Source organism: Trachypithecus francoisi, unplaced genomic scaffold (genome assembly GCF_009764315.1).
Source record: "Trachypithecus francoisi isolate TF-2019V2 unplaced genomic scaffold, Tfra_2.0 Lachesis_group12, whole genome shotgun sequence".
NCBI lineage: Eukaryota > Metazoa > Chordata > Mammalia > Primates > Cercopithecidae > Trachypithecus > Trachypithecus francoisi.
Genome location: NW_022681457.1, coordinates 46,481,902 through 46,495,616, shown reverse-complemented (window position 1 = coordinate 46,495,616; position 13,715 = coordinate 46,481,902). Strand labels below are relative to the sequence as shown.

The 13,715-nt window shown below is 36.8% G+C and overlaps 2 protein-coding genes across 3 annotated transcripts in view; one reads left to right on the top strand and one right to left on the bottom strand.

The window, feature by feature from the left end:
* Positions 1–4,467, top strand: part of CTBS (chitobiase) — a 44,330-nt gene extending 39,863 nt beyond the window's left edge. The window contains exon 7 of the mRNA XM_033225430.1: positions 4,171–4,467. Within this exon, the coding sequence (XP_033081321.1) occupies positions 4,171–4,209 (39 nt within the window). The 3' untranslated portion in view covers positions 4,210–4,467. The remainder of the gene's footprint in view (positions 1–4,170) is intronic.
* SPATA1 (spermatogenesis associated 1) overlaps positions 1–13,715 on the bottom strand; it is a 50,008-nt gene that overhangs the window by 21,787 nt on the left and 14,506 nt on the right. For both annotated transcript variants that reach the window (XM_033225427.1, XM_033225428.1), the window contains exons 3-7: positions 12,928–13,034; positions 11,114–11,231; positions 7,858–7,911; positions 7,531–7,762; positions 32–146 (exon numbers count right to left, since the gene is read on the bottom strand). In XM_033225427.1, coding sequence (XP_033081318.1) covers positions 32–146; positions 7,531–7,762; positions 7,858–7,911; positions 11,114–11,231; positions 12,928–13,034 — 626 coding nt within the window. The remainder of the gene's footprint in view (positions 1–31; positions 147–7,530; positions 7,763–7,857; positions 7,912–11,113; positions 11,232–12,927; positions 13,035–13,715) is intronic.

Sequence of the window (13,715 nt, the reverse complement as noted above, 5' to 3'; positions counted from 1 at the left end):
GGCATGTGGAATCAGCATCTATACTAATTACCTTTTTTTGGTGCCAAAGCAATCATTATTTGAATCTTCCAATGATCTTGGCAACTCAGAATTTCTAATTTGATTTTTTGCAATCTGGCTTTTTTCTGCAGTGACTTTTCCCCCAGCTGATGTTGATGGTCATCCATGGCAAATAAAGTTCAGAATGTTAAGAAAATACTAAAATAAACTTTTGTTTTTATACCTATACATTATAATCTTATCGTAGATTTCAGAATCCCCATGTACTTTCCTATAGGGATACAAGTCAACAGTTTCCAAAGTGAATTTCATGAAATATTAGTTTATGTGAAAAGGAAATTATTTGGTTAATTCAGCTTGGGAAATGTTGAATTAAGCAACATCAAACAGCAACACAATCCCCTACACACACTTCACTCCGATTGAAGGGTTTGTCTGTCTCTGTGTACAATTAAGTCTTCAAGAGGGGGTAGGTAAGATGGGGGTTTCCTGAAATTTAATTGTCTTTTTTTTTTTTTTTGAGATAGAGACTTGCTCTGTCGTCCAGGCTGGAGTGCAGTGGTGCAATCTTGGTTCACTGCAGCCTCTGCCTCCCAGGTCCAAGTGATTCTCCTGTCTCAGCCTCACAAGTAGCTGGGATTACAGGCATGTGCCACCACGCCCAGCGAATTTTTGTATTTTTAGTATAGACAGGGTTTCACCAGGTTGGCAAGGCTCATCTTGAACTCCTGACCTCAGGTGATATGCCCACCTTGGCCTCCCGAAGTGCTGAAATTACAGGCATGAGCCACCGCGTTCGGCCTTAATTGTCTTTACAAACAATTTGCCAAAGCAGTTTTTGAAACAGTGTTCTGGGGAACCTTCTCTGGAAAATGCTGGTATAAATACAGAACATAAAATGTCATTTTTATTTCACATACATTTGCATTGATAAAATCTCCCTTCATTTTAACAGCATTTCTTAATATAGAAAAACTACACAATCCATCTTTGAAATATTAACACTAATGTTTTACATGGTCTATATAAACAAAAGATCCATGAACCTGGCAGTATTAATGCAGATTTTTTTCCCTTGGAGAAATCAACTTTTTTAATTCAGAAAAAAATAAGTGAGCCAAATTAATATGTGAAAGTCATTTTACAAGGGTTGTTGCTGGGCATGGTGGCTCATGCCTGTAAACCCAGCACTGTGGGAGGCTGGGCAGGAGGGTATCTCGAGCCCAGTAGTTCAAGACCAGCCTGAGCAACATCTCTACAAAAATTTTAAAAACTCTACAAAAATAAATTAGCCAGGCATGGTGGTGCATGCCTGTGTTCCCAGCTACTTGGGAGACTGGGGTGGGAGGATATCTTGATCCTGGAAGGTCGAGGCTACAGTGAGCCATGATCACACTGCTGCTCTCCAACCTGGGCATCAGAGCAAGATCCTGTCTCAAACAAAAACAAAACAAACAAACAAACAAAAAAGACTTGCCACAATATTGTGCGACATGGAGCCCATATTAGTTTTTGTTTGGCTGCTACAATTTATTACCCACCTGGCATTGACATTGTCACTTAAGAACAACAAACGGAGGCTGGGTGTGGCAGCTTACGTCTGTAATTCCAGGACTTTGGGAGGGCGAGGTGGGTAGATCACTTGAGGTCAGGAGTTCAAGATCAGCCTGGCCAACATGGTAAAACCCTATCTCTACTAAAAATACAAAAATTAGCCAAGTGTGGTGGCATGCACTTGTAATCCCAGCTACTTGGGAGGCTGAAGCAGGAGAATAGCTTGAATCCAGGAAGCAGACACTGCAGTGAGCCGAGATTGTGCCACTGCTCTCCAGCCTAGGCTGGAAAGAGACCCTGTCTCAAACAAAAAACAAAACAAAACAAAACAAAACGAAACAAAAAAACAGAAAAGATCTATATAATGCAAAATGAATAAAAAATGGACGTACCAAATGTATAAAAGCTAATAGTAAACTACAACTCTCCCTACCCACCCATAAAAAGAAACAATAATGTAGACCTCAGTGTTTTGAGAACTCCAGCAAATATATGTTTAAAATATGATACAGTCACAGAAAAGGGAGTGATAACTGTGAAACTAAGTTTTGAACTATGAGCTGTTTGGTGGCAAAGAAGGGAGCAGGAGGAATTTAAGCAAAGAATATGGTATGTACAAGGAGCATTTTGTGTGGAGCATTTTTATCCATAATGAAAAGTTCAGTATGACTCTAGCACAGTGTTATAAAGCATGGGCTTCAGTCAGACACACAAGAGCTCAAGTCCTGGCATGGCCATAACATGTATGACTTTAGGTAAGTTATTTCTCTAACTTCTCTTTCCTTATCTCTAAAATGGCGTAATGCACGGAAAGCACCTAGCACACTGTCCAATCCTGAGAAGTTTCTTGACTTTAAGTTCTGATTTATATCCCATTGCCATTTTCTTAGTCCCTAAGTCTATTTTCCATCTTGTCACCTAAGTTGTTTTTCTAGAACTAAAATCCAATCATGCCACTCAGTTAAAAACTTCAGATTGCTTCCCATTACCTACTAAACTCTTTAGCTTTGCAAGCAAGGCTCTTGTAGCTCAAGTTGCTACCTACCTCTCCAGAAGTACCAGTTCATAGTACTTCTCTCCCTCCCTTTCCTAATCTCATACTATTATAACAGTAGTATTACTACTAATAATAATAGATAAAAATTACTGAACTAACCCCAACATTAAGTAAATCCTGAAAGCTTCATTCATATCACGATCTATGAGAAGGAGGCCTTCTGGAGATAGGCACTAAACAATCTCCATGGCCATACGCTGTAGCCCTGGGTTTGAAGAGTTCTCTATGTCATCTTAAGGTTAGGCTTGGCCAGGCGTGGTGGCTCACGCCTGTAATCCTAGCACTTTGGCAGGCCGAGATGGGCGGACTGCCTGTCCCAGGCCAGCGGATTGCCTGAGCTCAGGAGTTCAAGACCGGCCTGGTCAACATGGTGAAACCCTGTCTCTACTAAAATGCAAAAATATCAGCCAGGCGTGGCGGCGTGTGCCTGTAATCCCAGCTATTCAGGAGGCTGAGGCAGGAGAATCGCTTGAACCCAGGAGGCAGAAGTTGCAGTGAGGCGAGATTGTGCCACTGCACTCAAGTTGGGGGGACAGAGCGAGGCTCCGTCTCCAAAAAAAAAAAAAAGAAGTTTAGGTTTCAGTCAGGCGCAGTGGCTCACGCCTATAATCCTAACACTTCGGGAGGCTGAGGCGGGTGGATCACCTGAGGTCAGGAGTTTGAGACCAGCCTAGCCAACGTGAGAAACCCCGTCTCTACTAAACATACAAAAATGAGCTGGGTGTGGTGGCAGGCACCTGTAATCCCAGCTATCAAGAGGCTGAGGCAGGAGAATTGCCGGAACCCGGGAGTGGAGGTTGCAGTTAGCCAAGATCGCACCACTGTACTCCAGCCTGGCAACAGAGCGAGACTCCCTCTTAAAACAAAAACAAAAACATATTACCTACATTCTCCCCAAACTTTATTATTTATTATAAATTTATTCTCTAAAATGTCATGTTGCAAAAGGGATAGCATCTGTTATCATTTTTGTACCATTACAGTTACTGTCTAAGAACACAGTAATTGATTACATATTTACTCATTGATATGTTAAGACAGTTATTAATTTTCAACAAATATTTATTCAGGACTGTGGTCTAGGCACTGTGTTTGACTCTGAGTAAGTAGCAATAAATCCTTGTCCTCAAAGAGTTTATACTATTTATAAAAATTTTTAAAAACTGGATTTCTTTCCAACAAAATGACAAATAAACCACAGAGGAAATAAAAGTTCAAACCAAAACTATTGAAAAAATTATTTATATTTGTTTGTGTGGCGATTTACAGATACAAAGCAGTTTCACATATGATATCCAATTTTGAACCTCACAATAAAGAATAATAATACTGAATGGGAAATCACCCTGTCAGATATATAAAAAATATTAATGTCAGTACTAGTTCAGAAGATGGATAAAGTCTGAAAGTGGTCTTGTATGTATAAGAATATAGATATGAATATATATATATATTTATATATATAGTGTGGTAAAGGTGCCATTTGAAATCAGATATTTTGGGATAACGGAAATGCATTTGGAAGAAATCTATACTACCTCATTCTTTATTTTTTCCAGAATGTGGAGCAGAGAAACAAGAAGACAGAAAATATATGACATAATGACAAGATTATCGTTCAACAGGAACTTTTAGACATTGCTGCTGGGTACTATCACTTTGGAAAACACATGGATGTTTAGTGAAGTTGAACATGTACATGAACATTAACAACAAACAATGCCAATTCTCTTGCACATGCACATTTAGGACTTGTGTACAAAAATGTACATAACAGGATATTTATAATAGTCCCAAGCTGCAAACAAACCAAATGTTCATCAGCCATAGAATAGACAAATAAATTGTAATGTAAATAAATTGTATGAATATAAAATGGAATAGCACAACAATGAAAATAAATAGTGTCACATGTGACGGTATGGTTGACTCTTACAATGTTGAGTTTCTCTTACTCAAGTTCAAAATGATATACATAAATAAAATTCAAAACAGACATAACTAAACTATATTATCAAGGGATATATATCTCAGTTGTAAAACTACAAGGAATTCCTATGATCAAAAGAATCATAGAGTAAAAAGATAAACCACAAATTAAAGTTAAGAAAATAATTCAAAATAAGTACTACCACCAGAGATAAAGAGAAACATTACATGAAATAGGGGTCAATTTATCAAGAAGACATAATAATCCTAAATATGCATGCACCTAATAACAGAGCTTCAAAATACAGAAAGCAAAAGAAAAACAAGAAAACGATTACCACGAATATCAAAGTAGTAGTTATCTCTACTGGAGAAGGAAGAAGTATGACCAGAGAAAAACACACAAGGTTGGAAGGTCTAGGAACAATGACAACAATACTACATTACCTTAGAAACAGCAGTTAAACTTCTAAAAATAATAATAGGACAAATGCACGAAACTGCATTTAGAAAAGTGTTGCTCTGGCCTGGAGCAGTGGCTCACGCCTGTAATCCTAACACTTTGAGAGGCCACGGTGGGTGGATTACCTGAGGTCAGGAGTTTGAGACCACCCTGGCCAAGATGGTGAAACCCCATCTCTACTAAAAATGCAAAAAATTAGCTGGACATGTTGGTGTGCACCTGTAGTCCCATGTACTAGGGAGGCTAAGGCAGAAAATTTGCTTGAACCTGGGAGTGAGAGGTTGCAGCAAGCTGAGACTGTGCCACTGCACTCCAGCCTAGGCAAAGAGCGAGACTCCATCTCAAAAAGAAAAAAAAGCCAGGCACGGTGGCTCAAGCCTGTAATCCCAGCACTTTGGGAGGCCGAGACGGGCGGATCACGAGGTCAGGAGATCGAGACCATCCTGGCTAACACGGTGAAACCCCGTCTCTACTAAAAAAATACAAAAAACTAGCTGGGCGCGGTGGTGGGCGCCTGTAGTCCCAGCTACTTGGGAGGCTGAGGCAGGAGAATGGCGTAAACCCGGGAGGCGGAGCTTGCAATGAGCTGAGATCCGGCCACTGCACTCCAGCCCGGGCAATAGAGCGAGACTCCGTCTCAAAAAAAAAAAAAAAGAAAAAAAAATGTTGCTCATTGCACTATACATGATAACAGAAACATTAATAAAGGGTTGGGGAAGTAAATTGTGACATAGGGAATTCTATAATGACATAGATCTATATTTATTGATATGAAATGTTTATATTTTAAAATAAAAAAGGCTTTCAGAGTCTATGTGTCTTCATTTTTGAAAAATAAAAACATATTATTTATATACAAGAACTAAAAAATAACTGGAAGAATATACATCAGAATTCTAAGTAGTAGTAATCTCTGAGTAGTAAAATTATTGTCAGTCTTTATTTTCTTCTTTACATTTATTAGTAAAACTATACTTTATACTTATTTTCTTCCTTATACTTACTGATGTTTCTAGAACTTTTAAAATTGAACACACTGTCCTCTCATTTAAAGCATATAAATAAAGTTGACTATAGTCTAAGAATCAATAGGAAAAAAATTAGTTTAACTTTTAACTATTTTACCATATTACATTAAAAAATAAACTGTGAAGGAAAAGCAGATATACTAAACATTTACAAATGAAATGCATCCCCCAGATGTTGACTAAAGACATCTATTAAAGCTGTACAATATAGTAGTTCTTAATCAGTTACATTTCTTGTATTCTAAATTTATGCTAAACCCAACAGTCTTCCAAAGTTAGTACTTGCTTTCATCTTAGGCGCATTTAATATTTACTGTTTATTACTTGACACCGGTTAGATGCTCAGTGAGTTTAATTTTAATTTTAATTTTTCTTTTTTTGAGACGGAGTCTCGCTCTGTCACCCAGGCTGGAGTGTAGTGGTGCTATCTCAGCTCACTGCAAGCTCTGCCTCCTGGGTTCACGCCATTCTCCTGCCTCAGCCTCCTGAGTAGCTGGGACTACAGGCACCTGCCACCATGCCCGGCAAATTTTTTGTATTTTTAGTAGAGACAGGGTTTCACAATGTTACCCAGGATGGTCTCGATCTCCTGACCTCGTGATCTGCCCGCCTCGGCCTCCCAAAGTGCTGGGATTACAGGAGTGAGCCACCACGCCCAGCCTGAGTTTAATTTTTATGTAAACATTTTAAATTACCTACCTTGTTTTTTTTTTTGAGACAGGGTCTCTTTCTGTCACCCAGGCTGGAGGCTGATAGTGCGATCTCAGCTCACTGCAACCTCCCCATCCCTGGCTTAAGCAATCCTCCCACCTCAGTCTCCTGAGTAACTGGGACTACAGGCATGTGCCACCAGACCTGGCTAACTTTTCAATTTTTATAGAGACAGGGTCTTGCCATGTTGCCCAAGCTGGTCTCAAACTCCTGGGCTCAAGTTATCCACCTACCTTGGCCTCCTGTAGTGCTTATTACAGGTATAAGCCACCACTCCTGGCCCCTATCACTTTTGAAGAATCAAATTATTAGTAATTATTAGTAAATTGATAGGTGTAATCAGATAAAAATTTTAACATTATTTGAAATACATATGTTCCCCAACATTAAAGTTTTGTTTTTGTTGTTGTTGTGTTGGTTTGATACTGTTTTCCTGACCCTTCTGGTCTCTGAGTCATATCAAAGTTTTACGCAGTCATCTTTCCTTTCTCTTCCCCTGTAGCTTTACTTTTATCTAAAACTACTTTATTAAAAAAGAAGGTGGTAATGTTCATTTAAGTGCTGTAACTATTTTGATTTTGTTTTTATTTTAACATAGTACTTAAATTGTTTTCTTTTCCTCCCATCTGGCAAAATTATTTTTTTAGAAATCCCCAAGTGGAATTGTAGCTTTCTTTTTATACTGCCTATATTTGTAAGGCTAGGTTTGCTCAGGGTTTGCTTACAGACTTACTGCTAAAATGTACTATAATAGCCTCTTTCTTTTTCCCATTCCAGTTTAAAATCACCTGCTTCCTGATTCTTGTTAGGAAGCGCTTTCAAAGTGTTTTCTAACAAACTGGGATCTCTTCCAAGTTCCTCCTTGAACAAAGTTACACTAATTGGTCTGTGGATTGTTCCATCAGCCTCATTAACACCATTATTAGTCTGCCGCTCATCTAAAATAACTGTTGATGATGGTGAATAAACATTTCCTAAATGGTCCATTATAGGAAGCAAATATAATTCTGGTTGAAGAGCCTAAAACATATAGGAAATTTTAAAAGTTAGTTTGTAATTAAAAGCAGTGCTGTAAGTTAAAAATTAGCATAAGTTTAAAATGTCACATTACATACATATGGAGGAGCAAATGATTTGAGTTTCAGTTCTGATTCCTGCTTTTCCTTCACCTAGAAATAAGTAATGAGAAAAAATTAAAACTGTTGCTACATTTTTTTCAATTATTTTTACCTCTACTTTTTTTGCAGAAGGCATGTATTTGTGGCAAATATAAAAATCAAATTTAAAAGCTAGTAACTACTGCTAGATTCTAGAAATGAAGAATATAATGTTACTTTTATTCACTGTATCAAACATAAGTTCTATGTCATTTATTAATAATAACTATGCCTATCACTTACATGGACTTACTATGTCCCTGGCACTATTCTAAGTGCTTGACACTTAGTAAAGATTGTATACCTAGGAAATTTCCAGGTTGGGATTCAAAACCAGGTCATCTGACCCTAGAATCCAACTTAGTAAACTTTATTTTATTTCCTACATATTCAACCCATAGAGTTCATTTGTTATTTATTTATTTATTTATTTAACAAATATTGGGGGACTGGGTGTGGTGGCTCATGCCTGTAATCCCAGCACTTTGGGAGGCCAAGGAGGGCAGATCACTTGAGGTCAGGAGTTCAAGGCCAGCCTGGCCAAATGGGGAAACCCCATCTCTACTAAAAATACAAAAATCATCCAGGTGTGGTGGCTCCCCCAATTACTCGGGAAGCTGAGGCAGAAGAATCGCTTGAACCTGGGAGGTGGAGGCTGCAGTGAGCTGAGAGTGCACCACTGCACTCCAGACTGGGCAACAGAGGGAAACTCTTATCTCAAAAACAAAACAAAACACAAATATTGAGGGCATACTATCTGTCAGGCAGTGTTCTACATGGTATGGATACAATGATAAATAAGGCAAAATCTCTGCTTTCATGGAGCTTATGGTCTACTTGGGAAAGCAGATATTAAATAACTAAATAAACCCAGTTTAGGATGGTGATACATGTTTTATGAAAAGAAAATAGAGTGATGTAATAAAGAGTAACTTGAAGAAACAATGTCTGAAAACTAGTTGGTCAGGGAAGGCCTTTCAGAAAAGATAATACTTGAGCTAAGTCCTGAATTATGAAAAGAAACAGCCAGCTATCTGAAAATCAGGGAGAAATGATTTCTAGGCAAGTGCAAGGACCAAAAATCAGAAATGAGTCTGCTATATTTGAGAACCAAAGGAAGATTTTCATAGCTGAAGTATGAAACCAAGGAGAAAATGGTCATAGATGAAATTTGAGAGGCAGCTTGTTCCTTAGGCCCTCATTATCTCTTGCCTGAACCACTGTACAACTTCTTACTGAAATTCTTGCCTCCTCACTTCAATCCATCCTTCTCAGTGAGGCCCAATTAATTTTACTGAAGACTCTGATCATGTCACTCTTAGTCAAAAACTCTATGGTTTCAAGAAAAAATCCAAACTACAAATCTGGCATTTGAGAACTTCAACAAACGACTTTATAACTTGTACCCCACTATTTCCTTTCATGTAGTCAATGCTCCACTAAAAACAGTGCCATTTATTATTTCTGAGTTGTCTGCATTTCTACTTCTGTGCTTATCCTATTTTCTCTGTTCAGAAAGCTTTTCTCACCCTTCATCTTTGCAAGAACAGATATTTTTCTTTTAGGATCCAAATTGAAATATTGCTTCTTCCTCAAAGTTTTCTACCTCCCCTCTTCCCCTGCTGGAAGTAATCTCCTTTTCTTCTGAATATATAAAATATGATATTTTATTTATTTATTTTATGTATTTTAATCTTCATCACTACACTGAGCACTATGAGGGCAAGATCTGGATCTAGTTCTTTTCTAGTTTTGTATATAGAAAAACATTAATAAATATTTGTTTAAAATAATAAAATATTACAAGGATTTTAGAAATTGACCTCAATTACTTAGAAAGTCCCTTCCAATCTGGGATTCTATGATTGATATTTTATACATATACGTATCATGAAAAAGAACAAAAAATTATGAGAATTGTTACTTTTCTTCCCTGTTTGAGGAAAGCTAACTTACTGATCAGTAAATTAATATTAATATGCCAAAAGTTATACTAAATAGAATTCTGATGACCAAAACCTCTTCAAATTTAGCTACTGATGCCAAGAATCTCACACAGCAAATTATAGTAGTACTTTGGAAGAAAATGCCTATTTTTTCCATTATCATTCATGATTTAATTTGTTAAGTGAACATTTAAACACCTCTAATGCAAAGCACCTTGTTAGGCACTGGTTATAAATACAATGGTGAATAAAATGAAGTCCCTCCCCACAAGGAACTATAATCTAATGGTAGAGTTAGATGTTAAGCAAATATTCACATAAACACATAATAATGATATAATCTGTTAATGAGAGTGAAATAAGAATATGCTGCATTTTAAAGAGTTTAAATATAGAAAATCTTAAGGAAATAAAATTTATATAAATATGAGAGACCAGAAACTTTGAGATCTGATGGCTTGTTAGATTTGAAACTTAAGCTAGGAATACTTTCTACTTAGAGTATTCTGCCCACTAAGTCATAGAAACTACAAATAAGAGTGTTCAGTAAATAATAGTTGACACTAGTCAGGGATGGTGGCTCACACTTGTAATCCCAGCACTTTGGGAAGCTGAGGCAGGCAGATCACCTGAAGTCAGGAGTTCGAGACCAGCCTGCCCAACATGGTGAAACTCTGTCTCTACTAAAAATACAAAATTTAGCTGGGTGTGGTGTCACGTGCCTGTACTCCCAGCTACTCGGGAGGCAGGAGAATTGCTTGAACCTGGGAGGTGGAGGTTGCAATGAACCAAGATTGCACCACAGCACTCTAGCCAGGGCAACAGAGCAAGACTCCATCTTAAAAAAAAAAAAAAAAAACAGTTGACACCAAAAAAATATGTTGGAGCCATATCATTTTCACATTAAATGAGTCTAGTTGTGGCGCAAGCAATGAGAACCCCATTTTTTTTCCCAGAACTCAAGTACTTGCTTAAAACACTTAAAAACTTTCATTTAAATTTAAGAACTTATATGATCACATTTTAAATTGGTATTTCTCTGCTTTGCAAGGAAATTCACACACACAAAACCCATCATTTTCATGCCCAATAACATGCCTATGCAACCTATCTTTGTTGATCTGTATGTTTAATGATATTTCCATTTCATTTTGATTGACATTACATATCTAATAATATCTTAAGAAGCTGAGTTGATAAGCATTTAAGAAATATAATTTGAGAAGGTATGGTCTTTCTCAATAAGAAAGAAAAAAAAGAAAACTTACCATAGCTAAATTATTTCCAATGCATTTCAGAAATAAAAATTTTTCTGCAATAGCATCTTCACCCAGGAATTCACCAAGACGCTCCCTCAGGGCTCGTAAAGTAAGTTGAGAAGATACTCTGAAATATTATAAAATTGCCTTATAATATAAAATGAAATAGATTTTGGATATACTAATGATTCAGTAAGTTTAGTCAGCTATCTCAAACACAAAGGTTGATTTAATGTGTCAGATATAGCCTAACATATTATGTTTCTACACTGCTGGTATTTTGTAGGTCTTCCATAAATATCTCTTAAAATAATTAGAAGTCTGCCTTTAAAATTATGCAAATAAACATTGTTTATAAATGTTTTGTACTGAAAAAGAAAATGACTGTCTCTTTGCTAATCTACTTCCAAATTTTATTGTTAAAATTTGCTGTGGAATAGATGTACCTTTATATATACATTAATGAATGATTTAGCCACAGATATTTATTTTGGAAGTTTGGTAGCAGTAGCTAGTGCTTAAAAATTTTTTAAATAATCTAACACTGTCAGATTCCACCTTTGTTTATTAGGGATACTTTGCTCCTGAATACCTAAAATTTAAAGCCATCACTTATGCTATCATCTGAGCTCTTATTTTTCTAGGACCTTATGAGAAATATTAGATAATTCATTCAATCAACATATACTTGTTGAGCATCTATTATGTGTCAGACATTGTTCCAAGTGATGGGAATATGGCAGTCAACAAAACAAAAATCTCTGCCCTTATGGACTTTATAATCTAGTGGTGGGATAGAAAAATTAATGAAGTAAATAAGTAAAAAAATGTAATCTATAAGACACTACTAAGTACTACAGAGAAAAATAAGGCAGGGAAGGGAGAAAGGGACTGTACAAATGATCTAAAATATAGTGATTAGCGAATATCCACACAAAAAGGTAATATGTGAGTAAAGACCTGAAGGAAATGGGAGAGCATATGGTTAGGGCAGAAAACTCATTCTAGACAAAAGGAACAGAAAGTAGAAGGGTCCTGAGGTAGGGCTATGTGTTACAGAACAGAAAGAAGGCTGATGTGGTTGAAGAAAGTGATGAGGAAGATTAGGAAGAGAGGTGTGCTAAAGGGGTAACAACAGGCAGTTAGATCACATAGTGTTATGTGTCTTTTTGTGAATGTGAAAATACACATCTACATACATATAAACACATGTTCTTTGTTTATATTTTGAAACAGTTTAGAGAAAGAGGCATTGTAGATATATTGCTTTAACTACTATTCTCAGATCTTCAGATCTTCAGCAGTCCTTCCTTCCTTCCTTCCTTCCTTCCTTCCTTCCTTCCTTCCTTCCTTCCTTCCTCTTTCTCTCTCCCTCTTTCTCTTTCCCTCTCTCTCTCTTTTTTTTTTTTGGCAGAGTCTCACTCTGTTGCCCAGACCGGAGTGCAGTGCTGCAATCATGGCTCACTGCAGCCTTGACTTCTGGGCCTCAAAGCAATCCTCCCACTTTAGCCTCTTGAGTAGTTCAGGAGATTTTTAATTTTAGATAACTTCTCTCTTAATTCACTTTGTGTATGACCATAATAATACACAGGTTATATACTGTTTTCTGGGTGGTAGTATTATGGCCAAGTGAGCTATTCTTACAGAACTGATTTAATTGTTACATAGCACTACATATTGATAGTATTAAGTCAGGAAATGGATCTATCACGTGGACAAAATATTTTTCACTTATACTTTTTAAATTTCCAAAAAGCATTTTTCTCTGAAGAAAGAAAGATTCTTCTTTCAGGCATATTGTTACATGACTACACAACACTTGCCTTAGAAATCCAGCTGAAATGAATTTGTTAACAACTTCTGTTGAAATGGTATTTAGCTTATAGTTCCATGATCCTTCAGGGACATAAAAAATATGAAGTTCCACCAACTGAATAAATTGAGAAGAACATCGGTTAAAATACTTTTAAAGTGAAAAAAAATCAACTGATGTTCTATAGAATTAAGTTTAATAAACACAACAGAAAAAAATGGAATACATATATCCCTATGAACAAACAAAAAACAAAATGAACTAAAAATTTGTTCTTAAGTTGGCCACTTGGCATTTGGAGTACATTTTCCCTTGGCAACAATGTTATAGATGTGGCTATGAGATTATCTCAACATCTTTGGCATATGGTGTTTTTTCTGTGGTCTGCAGTAAGAATCCTAGGGCACCAAGACTAGTTTTCTTAACATCAACCTTTACCTCACCTCACTTGCCACCTACTCAGTTCCACTGGGGTGAACTTGTGGAATCTTTATCCTTTGTATATTTTCTCCCTATTACAGTTCTGATGATTGCTAGCCCTCAGCACCTGCAAAAGGTTTAATACTGTGGTTTGGGGAATGTACTTATTCCCCAGAATTCCAGGAAGAACCTATTCCTGACCAATGAGAAAGGAACGATTGTTCTTACATTGGGCATGTCTGTGTGTCTGTGCTTCTATGTAAGTATCCACTTTTCCATTGATGTTTTGTTATGACCTTGATTAGAGTTCTTCTATTTAAAAAAAATTTATATAACCAAAACAGAAACAGAACGATTGCAAATGTAGTCTTATCTTTT